This window comes from Puma concolor, chromosome B1 (genome assembly GCF_028749965.1).
Source record: "Puma concolor isolate L17-30 chromosome B1, mPumCon1.1.hap2, whole genome shotgun sequence".
Lineage (NCBI taxonomy): Eukaryota > Metazoa > Chordata > Mammalia > Carnivora > Felidae > Puma > Puma concolor.
The window spans coordinates 102,024,793-102,048,789 of NC_141670.1; the positions used below are offsets into that span (position 1 = coordinate 102,024,793).

A 23,997-nucleotide genomic window follows, 5' to 3' on the forward strand; every position below is an offset into this window, starting at 1 on the left:
GAAGGAGGTGACAGTTACTGCTTGGATATGTTTGTAGGGCATAACCTCAAAGGGACTTCCTCACCACACTCTATAGTAGAAAGAAATAAATGTTTGTTTTGAAAGATAAGCATAGGTAAGTAGGAAAAAATGCTCAAGGGCAAATACTTTTGAAAAAAAAATGCTTTATGAAAGAATGTTGGGTTTTGTTGTTTTTTTTTTTTTTTTCAAGAAAGGCAAGTTCAAGCAGACCACTTTTTTTTTTTTTTTTGAAGAGTACTGCCTGCTTTTCTTCTTTCCAAAATTTGCCAGATTTTACAATCCATATGAAGCATATTTCCCTAAGGATTAAGAGACTCCCCTCCAATTAAAATTTTTAGTTAAGAAATTAAGGGACCACATGGTACATATTTCATTGCCAAGGAGAAAAGAAATCCTATTATCTACATAGAATGCAAGGAAATGTGAGCTTTCACACTTGACTTTTTTTTTTTTTTTACTAAACTCTTGAAATCAAGCAATGCCAGTTTCCCTCAAATTCAAGTTATTCTGCTTTATAATGATCACCTCTCAAAAAAGCATTTCCAAGTCTCTACATGTGCCACATACCACCTATAAAATGTAGAAAATTTTTAACTCCAATACTCTCACTTAAAAGCATTTCAAACTATAAAGAAAAAAATGACCAATTATAATCCCGAAATTATTTTGTCCTTCATTTTATATAGCTTCTGCAAGAATTTGGATTTTACTGCCTCCCCGATTGTTACGGTGAACTCTATTTAGGAACTGCGTATTAAACTCCCAGTCTTCAAGTAGAGACAAGGTCTATAGTACAGGTGTCTTAAAAGTACTTTTCATATATTCTGGGGCGCCTGGGTGGCTCAGTCCGTTAAGCGTCTGACTTCAGCTCAGGTCACGATCTCGCGGTCCGGGAGTTCGAGCCCCACGTCAGGCTCTGTGCTGACGGCTCAGAGCCTGGAGCCCGTTTGGGATTCTGTGTCTCCCTCTCTCTCTGCCCCTCCCCCATTCATGCTCTGTCTCTCTCTGTCTCAAAAATAAATAAAAACGTTAAAAAATTTAAAAAAAAAGTACTTTTCATATATTTTTCTCATTCTTCTGGTTCTCTTTCCTATTAGATATTTATCCTTGAGTAAGTCATTTTATCTCTCTGAAGTCAACTTTCTTTACTTTGAAATGAAGGAAGGGAAAACCAAGTAGTCTTTAAGGTTCATTCCAGGTTTGCTTTTGAGTGACTTCAAATTGTTCTGTAATCTTAATTCCCAACCACCGAATACATCCCAACCACTCTCCTTCCTTTGTCTACCACTGTCACCACCATTTTTGACTTTGACAAACAGGCAGAGAAAAAACACAGGGGAGAAGGAAAAACAGGACACTGAAGTTGCAAACACTGTTTTTAAAGTCAGTGATTCAAAACGTAAGGCCTAGGGGAAGAAGGAGGCAGAGTGCTGAGGAAATAGGGGTTAATGTTTTCAGAAAATCAGGAGAACATGGTTGGCTTGCTGAATTTTCTAGTTCTGGAATTTAGTCTTTCTGACAACAAGTTCAAATAATTCACTTTTCTGAGTGATAGACCATGAACTCTGTCTAGGGAGCTGAGGTAGAAGAAATAATAATTTAGTTGCTGTTTGATTTTCATAGCGTTTGATTCTATTCTCTGCTTTATTGTTTCCTGCATTCAGTCTACTTCATTACTCATTAACTATTCTGGGAGAGATGTGGTCTAGGGGAAAAAAGATTCTTAAATCTACACAATTAGTAGAATGTTCAGTGGAGAAAATCTTGGGTTTTTTATACATTTCATTTATACAAATGTTCTCTTTGCCTTATGTTACCAGAAATAAGTGGATCCAGTGCTGAGTCATCTAGATTCCTCCTCCCTCATCTCAACCTTTATCTGAAACCCATCCCTTCCTTTCAATCTCCATTGTCCTTATGACATTAATCATACCAATCATTATGTTAACCATTTAGCTGGTCTCCCCTTTCCACTCTAGTTTATCCTCCACAGTGCTGCCTGAAGAATTGTTCTGAAACTCTAATCTGGTCATGTCACTCTCCTGTTTATAATCTGTGCTGTCCATGACTCCCTATCACCCATGGGATAGAGCTCAAACTCTTTAACGTGACATTCACTTTCCATAACTGGCTCCTATCCTTCCCACAGGCACCTTACATTCCAAACATACAAAATTACTTGCAATTTTCCCAGCATGCCATTTCCATTCCCACTTACATGCCTTACACTTATCTGAAATCTTTTCTCTCTCCTGTCTACCTGATGAATTACTACTCATCTTTTATGTCTTTTCTATGAAAACTTCCCTGACTTGCAAAGACAGATGTGGCTGCTTCCTCCCAGTGTTTCCACAGCCCCAGTCATCAACGGACATAATAGCACCAATCACATTGCTAAAAACTTATGAATTACTAGGCAAAGACTGGGATCCTTAGCACCTAACGTATTAGTGTCGGATAAATGATTAAAAGGTCGACAGAGCCAAGCAACTCTTCTTTCCTCTCAAAACTGCCTATATTATTGACAATAGAAACAATCAAAACTCTGTGAAAACAAAAATTCAATTTGGTTATTAATCGCCACACGTTTCCTTAATTTGAAGCTTTTAAGAATAAATCCAGCAAGGCAACCAACAAATATTTATTAAGCTTCTACTCTACTGCAACAGGCACTGTTCTAGGTATTGGATAGCAAGGGGTTAAGCTGATACATTTTGGTTTCATCATTATTCTACTTTATCTTCCCTAATCGAATTGTATTCCTGGTATTAAAGAGCAAAAGCCAAAGAACGGACAAAGACAGGTACAAAGAAGAAATGATAAGTAATTCCAAGAGCAGGTCTATAAACCACAAACTAACCAGTTAGAACTCCACATACTCAGTAGATAACTCTGACACCAGCAGTCTTCTTCAAGGAGATAAAACCCCTCTACATTTGTAGTACAAGGCAGATTCTGGGTGGCCCAGGAGAATAAAATGTCCTTCCATTGAGGAATCAAATTTACTCACAGCTTCTACTGCAAATCTGCAACATGCAAATTCTGTGAAGTTGACAGCACTAAGATCTTGGACCCAATTCCTCTGCTTTCTGAAGTGCCTCTGAAGCGCACAAAAGCTTAAAGAAGGGAATGTGAAAAGCAAAAGGTCTTTTGGCTCTGGGTATTATTTTGACTGACTTGACTAGTCAATCAATTTTCATGAAGATACTTTCTTTATTCAATAACTGATGTTGTTAACAATTTGGCTTACAAATGGAGGACATCCAATTTGAAATAAATTCTAGTCCACTAGTCCATTCCTTATTAAGAAATCTTACATTTTTATCAGATCTTAATTAATTTATAATCCATTAGCCGAAAAGCAAGTTAAACGGTCTAAAATCATCCTTTCCAAACACAAACACCAGCCTCTAAATTTTCCTCACTACTTCTACCTCTGGCCTTTTAATACCTAAATGAACAACTCTTTTAATGCATTGACTGTTTTCTTCTCTTCATCTTCAGCTTCAAAAATCTCCTCTCTACCTCAGCTACTCATCAGCACAAAGAAACCCCAGATTTCTTCAGGAATTAAAAACGGCCTACCTTCTAACGTTTTGACTTGAAAAGTCACCTCTGTTCTTAGCTGTCTACCTTTCCTATTTAGGTGCTCTCTGTAAACCCATATTTCATCCTCATTGGAAATTTCATTCAATTATTCTGGTCAGTCATTTCAGCAACTACTGACCTAAAATTCCTAACCTCTTTCAAATTCACCATTTCTTATTGGCCACTTATTCTCTGGCTTAAGTGCCCCTTTAACCAGCTGCAAGCAATATCTAGATGAAACGTGAAAATGCTTAGGCGGCCACAAAAACAGTCTCTGTTCAATCTGAGCTGAGCTCTGTGCAAGTTCTTCACCTCATCGGTTCTGTTGACTGTGCAACAGCATCCCCATATCTAACCATTCTAGACCTCTACCCTCAAGAACCAATTTCAGTCCCAGATGGTCTTCACTACTGATTTATCAAAATTCCTTCCTTGTTCTCCCTCTTAAAATTCCATTATATCTTTCTCTTTCTTCTTTTATTCTTTACTCTAGAACAACAACCATTCTTGCAGTGTTAAAGCACCCCTTTGTGCTCACTCTTCCTCCAGCTATTTCCCTCTATCGCTCTCTCAAATACCCTTCCTCTCTTTCTACAAAGGCTTAGGTTTTTGTTATTCTAAAAATCCTCCTCAGCTGTTACCTGCCTCTAGTTACTTTCTTATCATCTCAAAATTTCTAGAATGAATAGACTTAAAGCGTTACCTACTGTATTTCCACCCATTTGTTTCCTGATCCCTTGCAATCCTTTGATTACAATTTCACCTAGATACCACCCACCAAATTCAGTTTGGATTCTCCACAGCTTTTGACATCTAATTAACTAATTTCCATCTTGAAAGTCTCCTTTAGATTCTAAAACACATCAATCTCTTGGTGCCTATCCTTCTTTGACAACCCCTCTTACTGTTGGCTTTATTTCCTCCATCCCCTAAATATAGGTATGTACCTCCAGGTTTTGTCTCTAGCCATTCTTTCCTTAGGGATTTATGCTACAGATTCCCCATCAACCCCATGTGGATGACAGTGGATGACAGGCCATCACCCACTTCTATTAAACTCTAGACATTTTTTTTTAACGTAGGTTCCATGCCCAATGTGGGGCTTGAACTCACAACCCTGAGATCAAGAGTTGCATGCTTTACAGACTGTCAGCCAAGCACCCCAAACTCTAGACTTTTTATTCAACAACCTGCTGGCAACTCACTCACACTTTAAGTTTATCCCAACATAACTCATAACTTTTCCCTCCCCACATACCTCCAAAACTAATTCCACCCATTTCTTTCCCTTCCTTCCTTTCCTTCTTTTTCTTTTCTTTCTTCCCTTTCTTTTATTTTACTTTTTCTTTCCTTTCCTTCTTTTTTTCCTTTTCTTCTTTCTTTGCTTTCTTTCCTTTTCTTTCTTTCCTTTCCTTCCCTTCTTTTTCTTTTTCTTTTTTTCCTTTCTTTCCTTTCCTTTCTTCTTTCTTTCTTTCTTTCTTTCTTTCTTTCTTTCTTTCTTTCTTTCTTTCTTTCTTTCTTTCTTTCTTTCTTTCTTTCTTTCTTTCTTTCTTTCTTTCTTTCATCTTTCCCTTCCTTTCTTTTTGAGAGAGAGAGAGAGAGGAAGGGGCAGGAGAGAGAGAAAATCCCAAGCAAGGTCCACACTCAGCACAGAGCCCTATGGGGACTCCATCCCACAACCCTGGGATTGTGACTTAAGCCAATATCAAGAGTCAAACATTCAACTGACAGAGCCACTCAGGTGCCCCACCAACCATTTCTTTTAACAGAAATACCATTTGCCTATTCACCTTGGTCCAAAGCTTCAGAATCATTTAATTCTTTCCTCTATCCCAAACCCATGTTATAAATAACTGCAAAGTCCTACTATGGATTTAACATTTGTACTATTTTTCACATTGACCCCTTTTTCCATGCCTACTAACCTCCAAGCCACTTATGACTCTTAATACCTCTGGCTTTCTTTTTTCTAAACTGGCCTGCTTATATTAATACCTCCCATTTTAATCTCCCACAATTCCCCACATACCTATAATCGAATTCAGAAGTTTTGGACTGTGGACGTGCCTTAGAATCACCTCAATGCTTTTAAAAAAAACAAATGCCAAAGCCCTACCGCCAGAGATTCTGATTGAGCTGGCCTGAGATGGGATCTAGACACAGGTTTTGTTTGTTGTTGTTTTTACTCAGATGATTTTAAAGCACAGCTAAATTTGAGAACCACTGCTAGCCAGTCAAACTGGATCTCAGTTTTCTAACACCCACTTTGTTTTCTTACATCAAATCTATTCAGCTAGTTTTGTCTGACTCCCTCCTTATGGCATGTATTTCTCTGCCTTGGACTGACATTCGTCCATTATGCTTTAACACATTTGTTCAATTTTATAACTTATAAATTAACCTGAAACTTTTGTTCAAATTCCCCTTCCAACCAACCTCTCCTTCCTTCCAACCATTTACCACATGGTCATATACAGTAAGTAGTTTTCTACAGTTTTTGTTTTTGGCTACTAGATCACGACTTTAGGTAACTAACATCTGAAGAAGGCTTCTCATCTCTAAAGATGGATTAGGTGCCTGGGTGGCTCTGTCAGTTAGGCATCTGACTTCAGCTCAAGCCATGATCTCATGGTTCATGAGTTCAAGCCCCACATCTGCACTGACAGTGCAGAGCCTGTCTAGGATTCTCTCTCTGTCCCTCCCCCACTCATACATGCATACCCTCTCTCTCAAAACAAAATAAATGAACTTAAAAAAAAAATAAAGATGGATTAGATAACCTCTAAGTTTCTACCTAGCACTAAAATTATGATTTAGTTTATCAAAACTAACTCTTGGCTTACTAGTGAATGATAGAATCTTGTATATTTTCTCAAATATATACAATTCAAAAAAGTCCTAGGTTCTCTGGTAGTTTTTGCAATTAGAATTATTAACATATCTACTATGATTTGACTAACATCAATCTTTTTAATAGTGCAACATAGAGGGGTACCTGGATGGCTCAGTTGGGTAAGCATCTGACTCTTGATTTTGACTCAGGTCATGATCTCATGTTTTCATGAGTTTGAGCTCCACAACCTGCTCTGCATGGACCTTGCGGAGCCTGCTTGGTATTCTCGTCCTCTGCCCGTCCCCAGCTCACACTCTGTCTCTCTCAAAATGAACTTAAACAAAAAATTTTTAATAGTGCAAAATTGGGGCTCCTGGAAGGCTCAGTCGGTTGAGCGCCCGACTTGCTCAGGTCATGTTCTCGCTTGTGGGTTCGAGCCTTGTGTGAGGCTCTAGGCTGACAGCTCAGAGCCTGGAGCCTGCTTCAGATTCTGTGTCTCCCTCTCTCTTTGCTCCTCCCCTGCTCACGCTCTCTCTCTCAAAATAAATAAACATTAAAAAAAAATTTTTTTAAATAGTGCAAAATAGAACATTTAAATTGCCTTTGATTACTATAATCCTAATGCAAACAGAACAATGGTACGAAGTAACATCACATAAATCCTTTAATCTAGATGCCAAGTTACTATTACCTTTTACAAATGGATTAAATCAATTTGTCATATTATTACCGTATAAACCTGGCCAGAGGAAGCACACATGCTCAGTTTTCAAGTGAAGTTGTTAACTTTAATATTAACGTATAAAAAATAATCATGGTAATGAAGTCATTTGCTACTTATTCCTGATAGCTAAGGGCAAAGAATATATGCTGAAAAACATTCCACTTCCTAAATTATAGTCAAATACATTAATAATGAAGTAAAAACTTCCTAGTAGAGAATGGAACGGCAAAAGCTAATGTGCAGCATAAAGGTACTGGCTTGCTGCTAAGAAATGAGGAAAATCCTGTATCAGGTAAGATTCCTGGCTATACCCTAGATATCATCAATAGTTTATCTTCCAAGCTGGGCTTATGTTTCTACATCCTCAAAATGAAGACATTAAGCTAAAAAAGCTGTTCCAAAATTGTCTGATAAAATCACTCAAGAAGCTTTTTAAAAATACAGAATACAAAGCTACTCCCCTGGAGATTTTCCTTATATAGTAGGTCTGAACTATTAAGAGACCTACAAATTTTTAACTTTTAACTAGTGACCTATTTGGTTTTATACATGGTTGAGAAGTATTAAGCAAGATACACTCAAACCTACTTCTAGCTCTAGAATTATTCTGCATATAGAATAATGTACATGGTAAATGTTCAATAAATAGAGCAAAATGGCTTGGTAATAGTCTGAGAGAATATTGGAAGAATCAGTAAGTTGTTTATTAAATACTTGGCTATTTTTATTGTATCAAATCAGTGAAATAATGGGGAAAAAAATCCTCCAATTGTCAAAACCTCCAACTGGCCAAAAGGAGGATTTAAAGATTTGTTTTCCAGATGTTTAAAGACATGAAACTCTTGGAATTAAAAAAAAAAAAAAAAAATATATATATATATATATATATATATATATATAGGAGGTAGGGTACGGTTTAAGATGAGAACTGTCTAGACCCTCTGTTCTTTGTTTCACTATTTCAATGTTTCAAAAAGGGATCCTACTTTTTCGCGAAACAGCTATACATAAAACTGCCATGAAATACATCATTCTGAAGATGGGGAAGAGAGTAGATTTAGGAAAAGGAGGCAATTTCAAAACTTAAATCAATCTTCTGGAACTGAATCCTCTGAGTTGGTTCCGATATCAATTTTAAGGTAAAAACATGACTAGTTTTTAACTCACTTCCTTTCACTTTAAAGAACATTGTTTTTTACATTTCACTTTTCTTAGTAATAATTGGAATATTCTATGGTTTGGATTTTGAAAACCATATGATCATTATTGCAGACTATAATTTAAGGTTTCACCTTAGGCCTTCACAAAAAGAATCATACCTGCTTTTCACATTTCATTTTCCTGCTGGGTTATAAACTGTTGACAGGAAACTACTCAATTACAGAAATCCCATTTTGGTTTTATTCACAATTAAATTATCTAAATAAAACTCTGAAATGAAAAAATTGGCAGTCAGAAAATATGCTGGAAAGGAACTATTTCTGTCAAACTGTAGTAGCTGAGGAAAGGGACAAAATCATGGAATAAGGAAAGAAAGCTAGCCCATCTATTTGGTATGTTATTTTCATTTAAAGTATCAAATAGGGGCACCTGGGTGGCTCTGGCTCAGTCTGTGTGTCATGATCCCACTGCTCATGGGATCGAGCCCCTGCTTGGGATTCCCTCTCTGCCCCTCCCCCCACCCACGCACCGTCTCTCTCAAAATAAACAAACAAACATTAAAAAAGAAAGAAATATCAAATAAATGGTAGTGGGCACTGTAAAAAATTTCAGCTTTGCTGGTGCTTTCAAAGACTTAGCACTTTAAAATGATGATCAGTATTAGGTTGGAAAGCCTAGAATTCATAAGCACTTATAAGGACACACCCTAATATTTTTTTCTTCTAGGTATAAACCTTCACAAAGAAGGAAGTTTTGAATCAAAGTGTTTATGCTTTGCCATCTAACAAGCCTGTCAGAAGTCTGAAACTCTAACATACTGCTACTTCCAAATCATGCAAGAGTGCACATAAAGCCCTAGCAGCAGCAGACCACCATCTTAATATTATAATTTTAATGTATTCTGCATATAGTCAGAAGTTAAAAATCCAAAACATACCGCATTCTCATTAACACTATAAATCTCTTTCAATACAAGCTACAGCTTCTTAGTCTGGGTATTATAGCTACAGACAGCTCTTACACCAGATCCTAATTATACCAAGAGTCTGAATAATAACAGAAAAAAATTATGCAGTATTTTGAGGGAGTCTGTGTTTATATACTTCATTAAGGAGCCAATCTTAAACAAAAACCCAATACTAAGGGACCACTGATAACATTACATAACTTGAGTATGAAAGAAAATAACTTCACATTTTGAAATACTATAGATTACGAAGTAGCCTCCAAAACAAATATTCATTTATAAAAATGCTCCTGCTTTCAGAGCATAGAGAAAATTTTTGATTATATCAAATGTCACAATGCCAACTAATAGGTTTACTGGCTTGAGGGAAAGGATTAAAACAAGTTTCTATCACTTATGCCTTGTCCAATTAAAACAAAATCAAGGCTCGTTTACAAAGAAGTACTAAAACAAGTAGCCAAATCATCTAAAAGATAATGACCAAAACAAAAAAGCTGGTAAGAAAAAGTTTTGGTAGCCTAAATCACAGGTTCAAATTTTGTCAGCATCTTATTCTGAAATGCAGAGAATTATTCAGGTTTGACATAGCACTTAGGCATGGGGAATTGGATAAAACTGAGTTTGAAGATTCACATAAACGAAATTTTATCAGATCAAAGATTCTAGCTATGAGTGGTTTCAGCAGATCAAAAAATAAAAATATTTATTTTGTCTATATAAAGTTTCAGGCCCTGAGATATCTTATTCCACAGAACATGGCAAAATGTCATTTGATCAGGCCATACTAAACACTTATTAAAATAAAAAGGTAGGGACAGGAATGTTTTTAAAGCCTCTCTTTGATAATGTGAACTATTTCTCTTGGTACACTCTAACATCTAGCATGTTTTACTAAAGTGACAGAGCTAGAGACTCCTAGCATGCATACAGAACTAAGTTCTTTAAGTTTTACTGATAAAGATTAATTTTTGACTAATCCAAGAAAATAAAACATTTTCATAAATTACAGATATGTTCCATTTTCCAAGAAATTATGATATACACAAAACCTCTTGCTTACAAAATAGCCAAAGTAGAGAGTGATTGTTAATATTAACTGCAAAAAAAAGTTCACTTTATAAAGTGATTCATTAGGGCATCCGTTGAAAGATAATTTGGATCACAAAATTTTGATGAATGCATTTCCCAGGAAACATCTAAATCTGAGCTCACCTAAGAGATAAAATGGGTGTGCATGAAGAAAGAGTCAAAGCAAATGACAAAAATCACCATAATAGTACAGGCTAATAAATGAAGAAATCAAGAGACGGTTTCATTAATTAATATATTTTCTGCATTATAGTTAACATAGGTACTTTCTTCGTGTCACCTTACTTTCCGTTACGTATTGATATTTTGTTATATTCAGACATGAGTACATTTCAACAGTCTTTTGCAATAAATATCATAAAATAATAGATTCGCATAATAAATATTCTTTACAATAAAAAAGTTTAACAGACTTTTGTCTTAAAAATAGTCAGAATTCAACTTTGTGATTTATACATAAAATATACAAAAAAGCACCACAATTTGTGGTTAAGGCAATGAAAACACAGAAAAAATTAGAATTACCCAGCTGTTAGCTAACCAAAGGGCCAAAAGGACCATTAAAGGGCCAAGATCACTTTAGGCAGCATAGTTCTGTGACACCTATAGACTGATCAGCTGTAAATATCAACTTCAGTTATCCAAGTGCCCTCAATGACGAGAAATTTGGTAAAAAGTGTGGGGTGTGGCAGGAAGGTAGTTGAGTCCTTCACAAACATGAAAGCTAGAATAAAGATGAGCAAGAAACAACCAATTTATCTCCAATGTGAAGATTTATATTGTAAAGCAAATCTAAAATTACATAGGAAAAGAAAAATACCTGGCATCTCCAGAAAAAAAAAACTGAGGGGAAAGAACTTTGAGGGGCAAGGAGAGGGCAGTGGTTAAACGAAAATTTTTATGTTATAACAAAAATATATCCCCCCAAAGGGGCCAATGCTATGAAGACAGCCCTACTGGAGACAAACTTAACACATAGCTTAATTAAGCAATAAAAATGTTGTTTCTTTAAAAACCAGTTTCCCTGCTCCCAGAGTACCCAATCAAAAACAGCTCTAAATCACTGCAGATTGACTGGGTATGTGTGTGGGTATGTTCATTTATACAACAACTTTTTGAAAAGTTGCTTGCAGAACAAAACGGCTACACAAAAGCCCACTGGCTCTCAATACCCTCCTGCGTGGATGGCAGAGGCTCTTGTCATAAGTGGGAGCCAGGTGCAGTTTCACAGTCCACTCTTACTGAAGATCATCCATTAGAGAAGAGTAAGATCCATGAGTCAAACCTTAGGAACAGGGGAAGAAAGGTGGGAAAATTGTAGAGAAAATAAAACCAGTATGTCATAGAATCTTTTTAACAGCCACAGCTTGAAAGCCAGAAGTTCAGGAGGTCCAACGCACTTCCAGAAATCATGATGGTTTACCCTGACCCCTGGAGGGGCAGCTCTCCAGCTTACAATAGACAGTGTTGGAGTTCTTACATCTGCATCCTGGGCGATGGATCCAGTCATAACACCCCCTGCAAAGCTTCAGGCATCCCTTAGCAGGAGGGTAACAGAGTAAGCAAGGTAAAAATAGAGACATGGCTCCCATACACAGGTACCTAGAGCAGCAGTGGGACTGTGAACAGGAGCAAGGATTATCCGAATAAGAATCCCCTTCATCGTCATTGGAGCAGTGGTAGAAGATGCCCTTGACTAAGCACATGCAGGTTCCATATTCCACCATACTCTCGGCAGAGCAAAGGCACTGACGATTGCAGGCCAAACAGGATGGCAGGGTCCTGGGAGCTGTGCATTCTCCACACTTGCACTTCCCACACTGTTCACAAATAAACTTGTGCTGTGTCAGGTCCTCTTTCAAGGAACCCTTCAAGTCATCAACAATCAGTTGCTTAGGCTGGGTCCGGATTGCCCTTTCAGACCTATGGCCAGGCACAGGTCTGGTTGGTGGTGACCTTCCTAACAGTCCCTGCTCTGAAGAGGCACTGCTGTTGCTCCCAGAACTGGCTGCACTTCCAGTGCTGGTCGATCTGCTCAAAATGGGGCCTCGGGCATTATTTAAGAGTCCTGCATGTCCCAGGTGGCTTGTAGGTCTGTGTTCATAGTTGTTATTCACATTAATTGGTATGATTTCGTGAGTCCTTTCATGCTTTTCTTGTCTTGGTGCTGTTCGAGGCGCAGGTCTTTTCACCACTGATGGCCCTTCTGTGTATTCATTGCTGCCTCTGATGGCCTTGATCTGGTCTAAAGACAAAATAGCAGCAGGCTGAATTTCTCTCTCATAGTCTAACCTCTGACGGCTATCCAATGTAGGCTGCTGGATCACAACTAATGAACTGCCACTGCCATGCTGATTTTGGGGATCCATGTGTAGTGATCGCGAATTCTGGCAATCAGTGGAAACCTGGCATGCATCTGAAATCCTAAAAGGAAATCAAAGATGAAAAAATAAAAAAAAAAGAGAGAGAGAGAAAATAAATGACAGGAAGCATTTTTGGGGGGGAAAATCCTGTCAAGTCACAAATTGCCTAAACCACCTGGTAATGATCTCCTTCATCAGCGGATTACAATGATGCTGGGGTCCTGGCCAGAGTCCAATTCTAAGAGGCTGAGGACCACATCACAGATGAAGAATGCAGGCAAGAGACCCCATGCCATAAAAGTGAAAAGTTGTTTTCAACTTCTAAAAAGCAGAATCAAGAAGTAATGCCTTCCTGTTTGTCAATCTAACAAATAATTAAAATGGAGTATGCCCTTATAGGGAATATTGAGGATAAGCCCTGAAACAGCTCTCATCTAAAGAAAGCTCGTATCAGTTCATCAGTGTTTTCCTTACAGGAAAACATCCACTTTCTAAAAATTACGAATGGCCTTTCTGCTGTTTACTGTTATAAGCACTAGATTAACAATGAGAAATTAGTCAAGGTATACTTCATGCATTACAAAAAATCCAAGAGACATCAAACTAAAATGGAATCTCAAAGTAAGAGGGCATTTTACATAGAAACCAAGATTATAAAGGTAACCCATTATTTATCTACAAGATGTAAAGATGAGTATAGAGGAATACAACAGCTCTTGGTATTTTACAGCCACTACAACACACACACAAAACTCAATGCTGTGATGTTAAAAAGCATTCACATTTGAAATCATGAAAGGATTTTTTTAAAGTTTAAATTAAGGGGTCACTCACATAACAAGATAACTTTCATGTACAAATAAGTATTAGGCCTTTAAGGCAGTATGGAGAAATCTGGGCCATTTTAATTACCACATTTCCTCTAATTTAAGAATCTGTATTTACATGACAGATCTTGATTCTCAAGAGCACTGCCAACTCTGAATCAATGTGCTTCTTGAAATAAGATAAGTACAGTAATATCCCGATAAAAGTAAGCATTTGTATTTCCACACTAATAGTAAGTTATTTCTAATTTATAATGCATTCTTCACACACACCAAAAAACCACCAAACGTAAGAACATTTCCAATTTCAACCAATGGAATCACACAAATTCCTTCTAAAGTCTACAGATCCCTTCCGAGTCAAGAATGAAAAGAAAAAAATGCCCATTCTCAACTGCCACCTTGAGCCAAAACACCAGCTGAAGGAATAAGGCAGACAGAAGTCCATTTCATTCTGTTAACTAAACTGATTGTCTATAGACTCTGTCTTCTATGTTAACTTCTTGGAGTTGCCCTCCCTCATTCTCCCAACGAAGATCTCCCAGGTTGCTCCTTAACTCTGCCTTCCTCTGTACAACAGAAGAAACACATTCATGATCTGCCTGGTTTAGTCCTGGAATCCTTAAGGACTGTTCAAATACCCCTTCGATACTCTGCACACACAAGATCATTCCTCCTTGCAAAGAACTCTTAACCCAGTGCTTTAAAAGCAGAGTATCTCCAAGTCCTAAGTCAGATCCCACAGTTAAGAAAAAGGCGTGCAGGATTTGAAGAGTGTAGTAAAAACACCAGGCACATGCTTCATCTGCGTTTTAAATGATGGTCGTAACGAAGTTCAGGCTGCCTGGTAAATCAGATTAGCAGATAAAAAGAAAATTAGCCACCTCTGATCTGAAGCAAAGCCCCTTTTCAAGCACTGACAGTTCTCGGATCCAGCCCCAAACACACTCGCACGCTCTCGGCAACCTGTCTTCCCCACCGAAACAGGACTCCAAGTCCAATACCTTTTCGTACAGTCCCATCACATCCTAAGGATCACCGTGGATTTCCGACCCATTTTTGCGCATCTCGCCAAGATTTCTTACAGATCGCGGAGAGCCTTGAGAGCTAAGGCAGGCGCCAAAAGCAAGCCCAAGGCATGGAGAGTCAGAAATAAAGGTCTACACTTTAAAGGAAAAGCCGGATTCCTAAAGAGCCGGGAAGAAATGAGCCGGGGGCAGGGGCAGCAGAGAAGCGTCGCCACACTGCAAGTTACGACGGTGGAGCTGCGCCCTCTGCAATCCGAGCTGGGAGAAGCGGTGAATAAATAGTTGACGGAGAGGAAGGAAAAGGAAAAAGTTATGAATGAAAACAAGTTTTCTCTCTCTCCCTCTCTTTGGGCAGGAGGAGGGGGAGGAGGCTGAGGTTACCATTACCTCAGGAGGGCGGACTTCCCATTTTTAAAGTGGCAGCGCCCTCTCCCCTCCCCTCGCCGTTCCACCGCTCTCAAAACAAGAATAAAGTCGAAGCTCGCTTTGGCGCAGACTAATTCCGTCCAGGGGGTTACCCGCGAATTCCGAGGTTTGCCTCCCTAAACGCGCGCCCGCGCGCGCGCGCACACACGCCCTTTCCCGGCCCCGGGTCTGAGGAAACTCCTTCACAGAAAGCCCGCCGTTGGCACAAGTCACGAAGTTCCTCAGAGTCCTCCGGGGAACACCCCAAAAGCCTCCCAGAACCCATCTTTCGCGTGGAGGGCTCCTTCAAGAGGACAACCCCGGCCACCGCGCCAGCACTGCAGGAAACTGGGGATGGGAGACCCTGCCTCACCGTCCGCGGCCGCGGCCGAAGGTCGCCCACCCGATTCCCCAGCCCCGAGCGCCCCGGGAGAGAGGCGGCCGGAGGGGCGGCGCCGCGCGCTGGGGTCGCCCCTCCACTTCCCCTCCCCCTCTCCGAGCCCCGGAGCCCGCACCTGCCGCGCAGAGCCAGCCGGGTGCGCGCGCCCCCCCGCCCCCGCCGGCCGGGAGCGGCCGCCGGACACTCACCTAGGTCGAAGCGGTAGCTGGGGACCAAGCCGTGCGACCCGGCCCAGGTCCCGGTGCGGGCGGCAGCGTGCTCACGCCGCATCAACCGCGGCGGGGAGGGCGAGGAGGCATTGCCCCTGCTGCGGCGAGTCCGCCCGCGGCCTCCCCCGCCCCCACCGGGCAGGAGCGCTCCCCGCGGCCCCCTTCCGGCTGCGGAGGACAATTCGGAGTCTCCGCGCGCGGCCCGGCGCAGCAGACCTCTCACAGCTCGCGTTCGCCGCGCAGCTCAGTAACATCCACCTCTGGGGCTTTTCTCTTGCAGCCCCCTTCCACGAACCAGAAAAAAAAAAATCCCTTCGGGGGGGCCCTCGAGTCTCCCAGAAAAGCGAACTGGGGAGCGGTAGTGAGAAGAGTTCGTGACGGGCCCACAGGCTGGCACGCCGTGCTCCGCGTGAGTTCTTCTCCGGTTCCGAACGCTCCTCGCGCGAAAGGAAGGAGTGGCGGCCCCCTGATGACTGAAAATCCACGTCACGGACGTTCGAGACTTTGCGGCGCCCGGGACGGGGCTCGAACCTGCGTCTGCGGGCGGGTCACGGAACCGCGCAGGCCCCGGCGGAGCCCGGGAGCGCACGCCTGCGAGGCGGAGGCTGCCGCTTCCCCGGGCGGGGGTGGGTGGGATTTTTTTTTTTTTTACCCGCTTTTTTAGGGGTAGCGGTGGAAGGACTGAGGCTGGAGGGGTTCTTCTCAAGGGAAGAGGCGGGGCGTCGTCTCTTGGCCCCCGCGCAGGTCGAGGCACTTAACCGATCCTGCACGCTGGGCAAGTGGGGGGCACAGTGTCCCCCGGAACTCCGGTCCTGGCAGGTCAGCCTCTCCGGGGCAGCGCTCACTCCCAGTCCTCCGACCGTCCTGTTCCACGGCCGAAATGCCTGCTACAGAGGATTATCGATGGGAAAATAAAACAAAACAAAACAAAACATTAATTTCCTTTTCTTTCTAGGCACTTGGACGCGTAGCGCGCTCAGCCGCCCGGGCGGAGAGTAGAGCGGGGTGGGCCGCTCGCCAGCTCGCCCGCCGCCCGCAGCCCGCTGCCATGTGCTGGCTGTTGCTGCTTCCAGTGATTGACAGGCCGGCGCACAGTCGGCGTGTCAGCAGCGAACCAAAGTAACATGCAGTCTTGCACGTTTTGCCGAAGTGCTTTTGCCCCTTGGAATGCCTAGGAGTTCAAACAACGTTCAAGCAACGCCTCTGCGCATTGGAAATCAATACACAGAGACGGGAAATTCAGGTTTTAAACAATTGCTTCGCTCGGGCTTCGGTCGCCAACAATGCCTAAACAAACATGTATTTGGTCCACACACCGAGTGCCAGACCCTCTTCGGCATTAACCACTCTGTTTTTCACACAACCGACCGTTTCAGACTTTAAACTTGTTACCCTTCGGATAAGGAAAAAAAAAAAAAATGAAAGGGACCCTGTTTTTTCTCTTAACAGTAGCATTTAAAAGCATTAGTTTTAGCAGTGGGAATACTACTGGTAATTTGAAATGCAACCAGTAATCTTACATCCAAAGCGAGTTCAAAGAAATGTTCAAGTTCTTGTAAAAGCCAACATTTCTCACCTAATCTTTCCTAAAATATCTACGGAATGAAAGGAAGGAAACAGTTCTTACCTAACGCAAAGATTGGAAATTGCTTTTCAGGCACATTTACAGCGACTGTAGCAGTTCCTTATCCAGGGTAAGGAGCTCGGTCTGCTGCTATCACTCTGCAAACCACTGCGTGCCTTACAGAGCAATCCCACTCCGGCTCCGCAGAATTTCAGCAGCTCGCCTCCACCTCCACCTCCACTCCAGGACACGCCTCCAGTGATATCATGTGTCAATCACGCGGGCTGCCTGAAAACCTGGAACAGGATTTCTCCAACAGTCGTTTTCTCTTTCGTTTATGTGTACCAACTTGGAAATGTTGCCCTGTACTCTCTGTGATAAACATCCTCTGAAACTTTGAGATTACCTCTAAAATTCCTACAAATGCAGTTTGTCACAGAAGAATCCTTTAAGTTGAGTTATCAATCTCTGTGAAAGTATTGGTGAACACAACTTTTAAGGTTGAGTTAAAAAATACTTTTGAATAAAAGAAGATTAAAAAGTTGTATGCCAAGCCATCACTTCTGATCAGCTAGAGAGAAAATGTATATTGATATGTAAAAGATGATAATATAACATTACAGTTCGTATTTGAAGCAAAATTCACAATATGTGCAATCTGAAGGTTCAGAAGGTAGCACTCCTTACTGCAAACGTATATAACATTACCTCATAAAGGTGAAATTTCCTGCTGTAGATTTTATAACAAGTGCTCTGTCTTGGTTTGGGATATGATTTCCTAAAACTCAAAAACCCCAACTTTCTTCAATTTTGTAATTAATTTGTATCATTTTGCAAAAAAAAAAAACCCATCCACAACCAACTAATTTATTTTTAAAAATCAGTTAATTGGAAATCAATTAAAATAGATTACCAGGCAGTTTTATAATTCTTAATGATACATGTTTTGTTACTGGGAAAAAAAGATATTTTAATCAGTAGGAAACTCGCTTTGTTTCTTACAACCTATGGGATTTTAGACCTTTATTATCAAAATTGTGTACTTTATGCTTCAGCGAGGATAACTATATGTGAAATTTAAAATTCCACAGAGATTCTTAAAAGATACCTAAAAACCAAAAACATATAGTAAGTGGAGAGGAAGTACTTTTTCCAGGTACTAGATATCAGAAGTAGCTTAAAGTCTTTGACAAAATACAGCAAACAAAACAAATCTCAAAATCTAGAACATGTATAAATTTGGGTATGGAAATTTTCAGTTCTTAAGCTTCTTTACAATAACAAGTGATTCTGTTGAAGCTGTTTTTTTCTAGACTTTCAAATGTTTGAGCACTTAAAAAAATTAGAAGTTGTATTTGGAATTAACCTCTTTGGAACCTAGGGCATTGCTAAGACCATCAACAAGAAGGAAGGAAGCATCACTAGAAAATAATATAGAACAAGAATGAAGCCAGAAAGCTACATATTCACTCAATATAAACGGTATTAAAATGGGCTTTTAAAAAAGATAAAATCAACATTATTGTACATACTTTCTATTTTTTTTCTTAGATTTTATACTTTGGGATGTAATGAACTTTAACCAATGATGGATAGGTTTCTTGACCATTATGAATGGACTTGGAATAGCCAAATCAGAAATAGAATATCATATCAGAGTATCCTGTTTGGATCTTCAAAATTGTCTTCTCAGCTATTACCACAATTTTAGGATGAGTGGTCAGTTCACCAATATGATAAAACCAGGAGAGGGAGCACTGAACATTCTACTTCCATAAATCCTATAAAAATATATTTGAAAGATTTCTGTTACAAATAAGCTTCAAACTCAACCACAGATGTATAAAATTATAATTTGCATGAGATTTAAGTATTTTTGAATTACAATAATAAGTTAAATCCATGAAATTTTAACTGTAACAGCATCATCGTGGGTCATGTTCTATTTAGAAATCAAATATTAGGCTGCACAGGTTGACCAATGACCCTTTACATCATTTAGCAATAAAATACATCAGTATGTTTTTCTCTATTACATTACAAATAAATATAGGTGTAGTCTTGCCACCTGATCTAGAAGACATTTAATAAAACCTGCCTCTTTTTTTGATTACCTACAACTCATAAGAATTTGTAAACATTCTAAACTTTTAGTTTAAAATAGACATTGCTCTTTATTTAGTAAGTTTAATTTCTGTTTACCATACCTAGGAATGGATAGCTGAAGTATGAAATTTTCCTGGAAAGGAAAAACAATGTAAATATCCATGGGAAAGTCTTACGATAATGTTCAGTTCACTATTAAGATATGTGTAAAAGAATAAAGTGGAATGGAGAGTGAGCCCGGATGTCTTGTTCACTTTCGTGTGGAAACAAGAGAAGCCATCTCTTCTGCTGATTTGATTTTTGAAAGAAAGAGTAAAATAAAATGAAAAAACAATCTGATAACTCCTCACAACCGCTAGTAATTAAAAAAACAAAAAACAAAGAACGGTGTAGTACTGAGAAGCTTAACTTACTCATTTATCTACTTTATTTGCCAAAGTAGCAGAATCATAACGTGTTCCAAGCTTTTGAAAAATAATACCTTATTAATTCTTCCAAGAATTAATCATATTAATAAATATAATTTTTTATCTTGTTGAGAAACAAAATAACCCCATAAATTGGTAAGTTAGCCTATAAGTATCTAATAAATTAATAAAGAACCAAGAATGGAAACTAAGTCTCTACTTTCCTTTTAGGGCAATAGTCACTGTATTACTATACTTCCCAAGAAAAACTGGCAAGGATAGCCATTTTATTTTCAGTTTCCTTTTGTAAACAGTCTTTGTAGTTGACAGAAATAGACCAACCTATTCTGTAAATTTTCCATAAACATTCTCTTTATTTTCATAAGCTCAATTCTCATCCTTCTGCCCTATTTGAAACACAAATGTTCTGTATTGGCTTCAAATTCTGGAAGTGGGCAAATCAAACAATACATTGAGTAAATTACACTGAATGATTTGTGAAGTTTCTGTCCACTCTATAATTCTACAACTAATCATTTGTATACTTTGTCACAAGTGATTCTATTTTTCACAAGTTGTAAAAAGGAAAAAGAAATGCACATGGAAGGGCTCTGAATTGCCCTCTACTCCTTAAGTGTCATATTCCTTTACAGAGAATCAAAGTGACAAGAGTTCAGACAAACGGCATCACTACTATATATTAAAGATTTTAGTAACTAAATCCACATGGTAAGGTTGTATAAGGAAACATCTTTGCCCCAGTACAAAACAGTCTTCATTTCTTATCTAGTCAATTGAAGAATAAATCCTCTCTTCTTTCCTCCTCCATAATATTAAATGTTCACTTCTGAACCTTCCCTTGTTCTTCTTTCTCACAAGAAAAGAAAATCTGCCTCTTCTCCTGATTTGACTTCTGAATGCCTCCTATAGTGATCATCTGGTATCATCTTTGATTCTGGTCAGCAAAAGCTATTAATCTTTCATTTCCATAACTATTTACTGCTATCTTCATCTTCAGAGACAAATGCATAAGAACATAGGTTGATTTAAAACCTATAACTGCCCCCAGAGATGAAACAGCGAAACAGAAAAACAACAAAATCATGTTTTCATTAAAATAAAAACGACTTAAAACATCTCCTGGGGCTTGCCTACTTTAATCCTTATTTCCTATACTGAAAAAAGAAAATGCAAAAAAACTTACAAGAAAAATTTTTTGAACACTTTGGTTTTCTTTAAATTGCAATTCTCTTGGAGCATTTAAAAAATTCCATGTACAAATACATTTCACGTGGTAACAATAATTGATAGGTTACATGTGTTGAAAATCTGAGTTTTGGCTATATCATTCTTCTATATCATGATCTATAACTTTAGCTAATATGCCGTATTTGCCCATAATGTCCCTATGTCCAATACTCCAAGTGTGAAAATGGCATGATATTGAGAAAAGAATAACTGATGTAGCGTCAGATGATACGAAGTTCAGGTCTCGGCTTTGCCACTTTCTAGCTTGGTGACCTTCACTTAATTTCTCTTAGCCTGCTTTCTCATCACTAACCTGAAGTCAATAACAATCCTTCACCTTCCCAAATTGTAGCACTACTGTAGGCTTAATGTATGTATATGGAGTACTTTGTAAAATTTATAGCTCGGTATAAATTCTGTAAGTTAGCTATAAGTTAGCAGTCTCAGACACACTGTATGATGAAGAAATGTTTCAGGTTTCCTCTTTCTAGGTGCTTCATCCCTAAATAATGAATTTATTTATCTTATAATTGTTTCAATTCAGTCTGCTTTTGTTTTTCTAAGGCTGAACTCAGTTTTAAGTAATTGTATTTCTGCGTGTGTGCATGTGTATGTGTGTATGTGTGTGAGTTTGTGTGTGTGTTTTAACTGAGATTTTGGAACAGCTATCTGCTAATAATTTCAGATTAAGAAACTTTATGACCCTGATAACTTTAACATTTATCTGGAATGTTTAATCATTTACATTTTACTTTCAGTTAAGATAAAGTTCATTGCAAATAATAAAAATATCTTCTATGAAATTTGTAAGCTCTTTGTAATCATTTGGATTTAACAAAACAAATATATGTTTTAAAAAAGTAATTGGATAGCATTTTAAAAATTGAAAATAAATAGAAAAGTAGAAAGCAGATAACCTTCTACATACTTTCATACTCTTGCTTCTTTCTGATAATCTCTTAGAATGTTTAATTTGATAATAAGTATGCCAGATATGGTAGCAGATAGTTTCTGCCAATTCCCAAAGTACTATATGAATCTAATGTTTGTATTAATTTTTAAAATTGATAGCAGAGAGGGAGGTCATGGAGCCAATGAATTTCAACTAACAAAAAACCTGTGAAGCGCCACCTCTTGTTGAAAATAAGTCATTTCAAATTTCAATCAAAACTTGAATATTGCGCTTTAGTCTAGCAATTGGACCCATCAGTTTATACTGATCAGTGTTTTATAGTCTTTTTTACCTCAAGTTACAATATTATGTTATGATTTAAGGTGTTAGTTTTCAATAAAACTGCAAAAAATGTACTATATACATTGGATGCTTTTTGAAGAATCTGAAAGATAAAAAATAACCTACTGTACCTGTATGAAGTTATAATATCAGTGGAGAAGATCATAAAATAATGATATTGACTTTTAACCAACATATATCCAAAATTTGGACATATATCCAAAAACATGTTTTCCCACTCAAAGTAGTTACTTAAAAAAGGTATATACTTCTTCCAGCAATGCCACAATTGGATAAATCTTTCTTTAAAATCCTTGATTACAAATACCATCTGTACCTACACATCGCATTCTTTTGAAGAAGCTCAATCTTGTATATCAATGCTGTATATGGTATAGTGCATATAGTGCATATATTATAAATAATATCAGTATTAGGGGCGCCTGGGTGGCGCAGTCGGTTAAGCGTCCGACTTCAGCCAGGTCACGATCTCGCGGTCCGTGAGTTCGAGCCCCGCGTCGGGCTCTGGGCTGATGGCTCGGAGCCTGGAGCCTGTTTCCGATTCTGTGTCTCCCTCTCTCTCTCTGCCCCTCCCCCGTTCATGCTCTGTATCTCTCTGTCCCAAAAATAAATAAACGTTGGAAAAAAAAAATAATATCAGTATTAGAAAAATATTTCCCTTTTGAAGATGGATTTGGATTTTGTTAACCCATAAATCTATAGGAGCCAGTATATGGAGTAGGATGAGTGCTCAAGCTGAGTAGAAGTCTCAGAAGAAAAACAACATACCAAAATAAAAATTACAAAACTGTTCAAAAATGTTAAAGGATCACTGGCTACCGTGGGAAGAATCAACAGTGAAAGGAAGTAATTATTCCTTTGACACGTAACATGAAGTATATATTGCTATAAAATATATTAGTTATTATAGGAAGAAGAACTTGAATCTCATTCTAGAATAAATAAGATTCGTAAGAGAAGCAAAGAAAAAGACAAATCGATCTTTAGGTCATGGCAGAAGGAAACACCAGAAGGAGAAAATAGGCAACAGGCACATCATGATCACAATTGTTTTACAAGACCGGCGTGACTGGAAAGCAAAGCTTCTTTTGTAAAATCATAATTGTCAAAATTGGAAAACTAAGGCAAGGACAAATTTCAGAGGGATTTTAATGCCACAGTGAGGATTTGGACTTGATCTCAAGGAAATCAAGAGCAAAGGAGTTACCTGATGAAAGAGTCTCTTCCTGAAAGATTTGTCTGACTGTGAGGATTGCAGCAAGAAAAGGCTAATGTCACATAACTGCCTTAGAGATGAGTACAGTAACCTAATGAGTGGTAAACAGAACTTGGACCAGAGTACCAGTGAGAAAAGAGGAGAGAAGACAAGATCTAACTTAATATGAAGGTTTATTACATGCCTAGTTATTAAATGATATGATAACAATAGATAGAAGTTTTGCCCACAAGGTTTTAAGAAAACCTTAAAGAATGGTAAAATATACCTAATTTGGTCAGTTATACTAAGGACACTTACTGAAAATAAACCAGTAATGGAGTGGCTGGCTGGCTCAGCGGATGGTGTGACTCTTGATCTTGGAGTCATGAGTTCAAACTCCACATTGGGCATAGAGCTTACTTACTTAATTAATTAAACCAGTTATATAAGGATATTTGAGCTCATAAAGTTTACACAATTCCTCCAATGTTATGAACCTTCAAGTGTGAGAGAAAGAATTCATAATTCATCAGAGAAGTTAGAAAGGTATTGTGTACTCTTTTCCATTTTCTTCTGTTCAATTTTGGAAAAAAAGGGAAGAGAA

General features: G+C 38.8%; 2 protein-coding genes across 5 annotated transcripts in view; one reads left to right on the forward strand and one right to left on the reverse strand.

The window, feature by feature from the left end:
• The window catches only part of SPRY1 (sprouty RTK signaling antagonist 1), a 96,284-nt gene extending 78,888 nt beyond the window's left edge, over positions 1–17,396 (reverse strand). Inside the window, exons 1-2 of one of the 4 annotated variants that reach the window (XR_015250244.1) lie at positions 17,243–17,396; positions 15,595–16,502 (exon numbers count right to left, since the gene is read on the reverse strand). Coding sequence is in view for 2 of the 4 variants with exons in the window: in XM_086704266.1 (XP_086560392.1) it covers positions 11,793–12,752 (960 nt within the window). In the remaining 2 variants the exon portion in view is untranslated. Of the gene's footprint in view, positions 1–10,599; positions 12,808–14,577; positions 15,529–15,594; positions 16,503–17,242 lie in introns of those variants that run through there. The other 3 variants (XR_015250245.1, XM_086704266.1, XM_086704267.1) reach the window with 3 other exon arrangements.
• LOC147581781 (uncharacterized) lies at positions 14,910–21,743 on the forward strand. The gene is made up of 2 exons (XM_086704269.1): positions 14,910–16,024; positions 16,571–21,743. The coding sequence occupies exon 1, from the start codon at positions 15,361–15,363 to the stop codon at positions 15,991–15,993; it is 633 nt and encodes a 210-aa protein (XP_086560395.1). The 5' UTR covers positions 14,910–15,360; the 3' UTR covers positions 15,994–16,024; positions 16,571–21,743.
• The last annotated feature ends 2,254 nt before the right edge of the window (positions 21,744–23,997 follow it).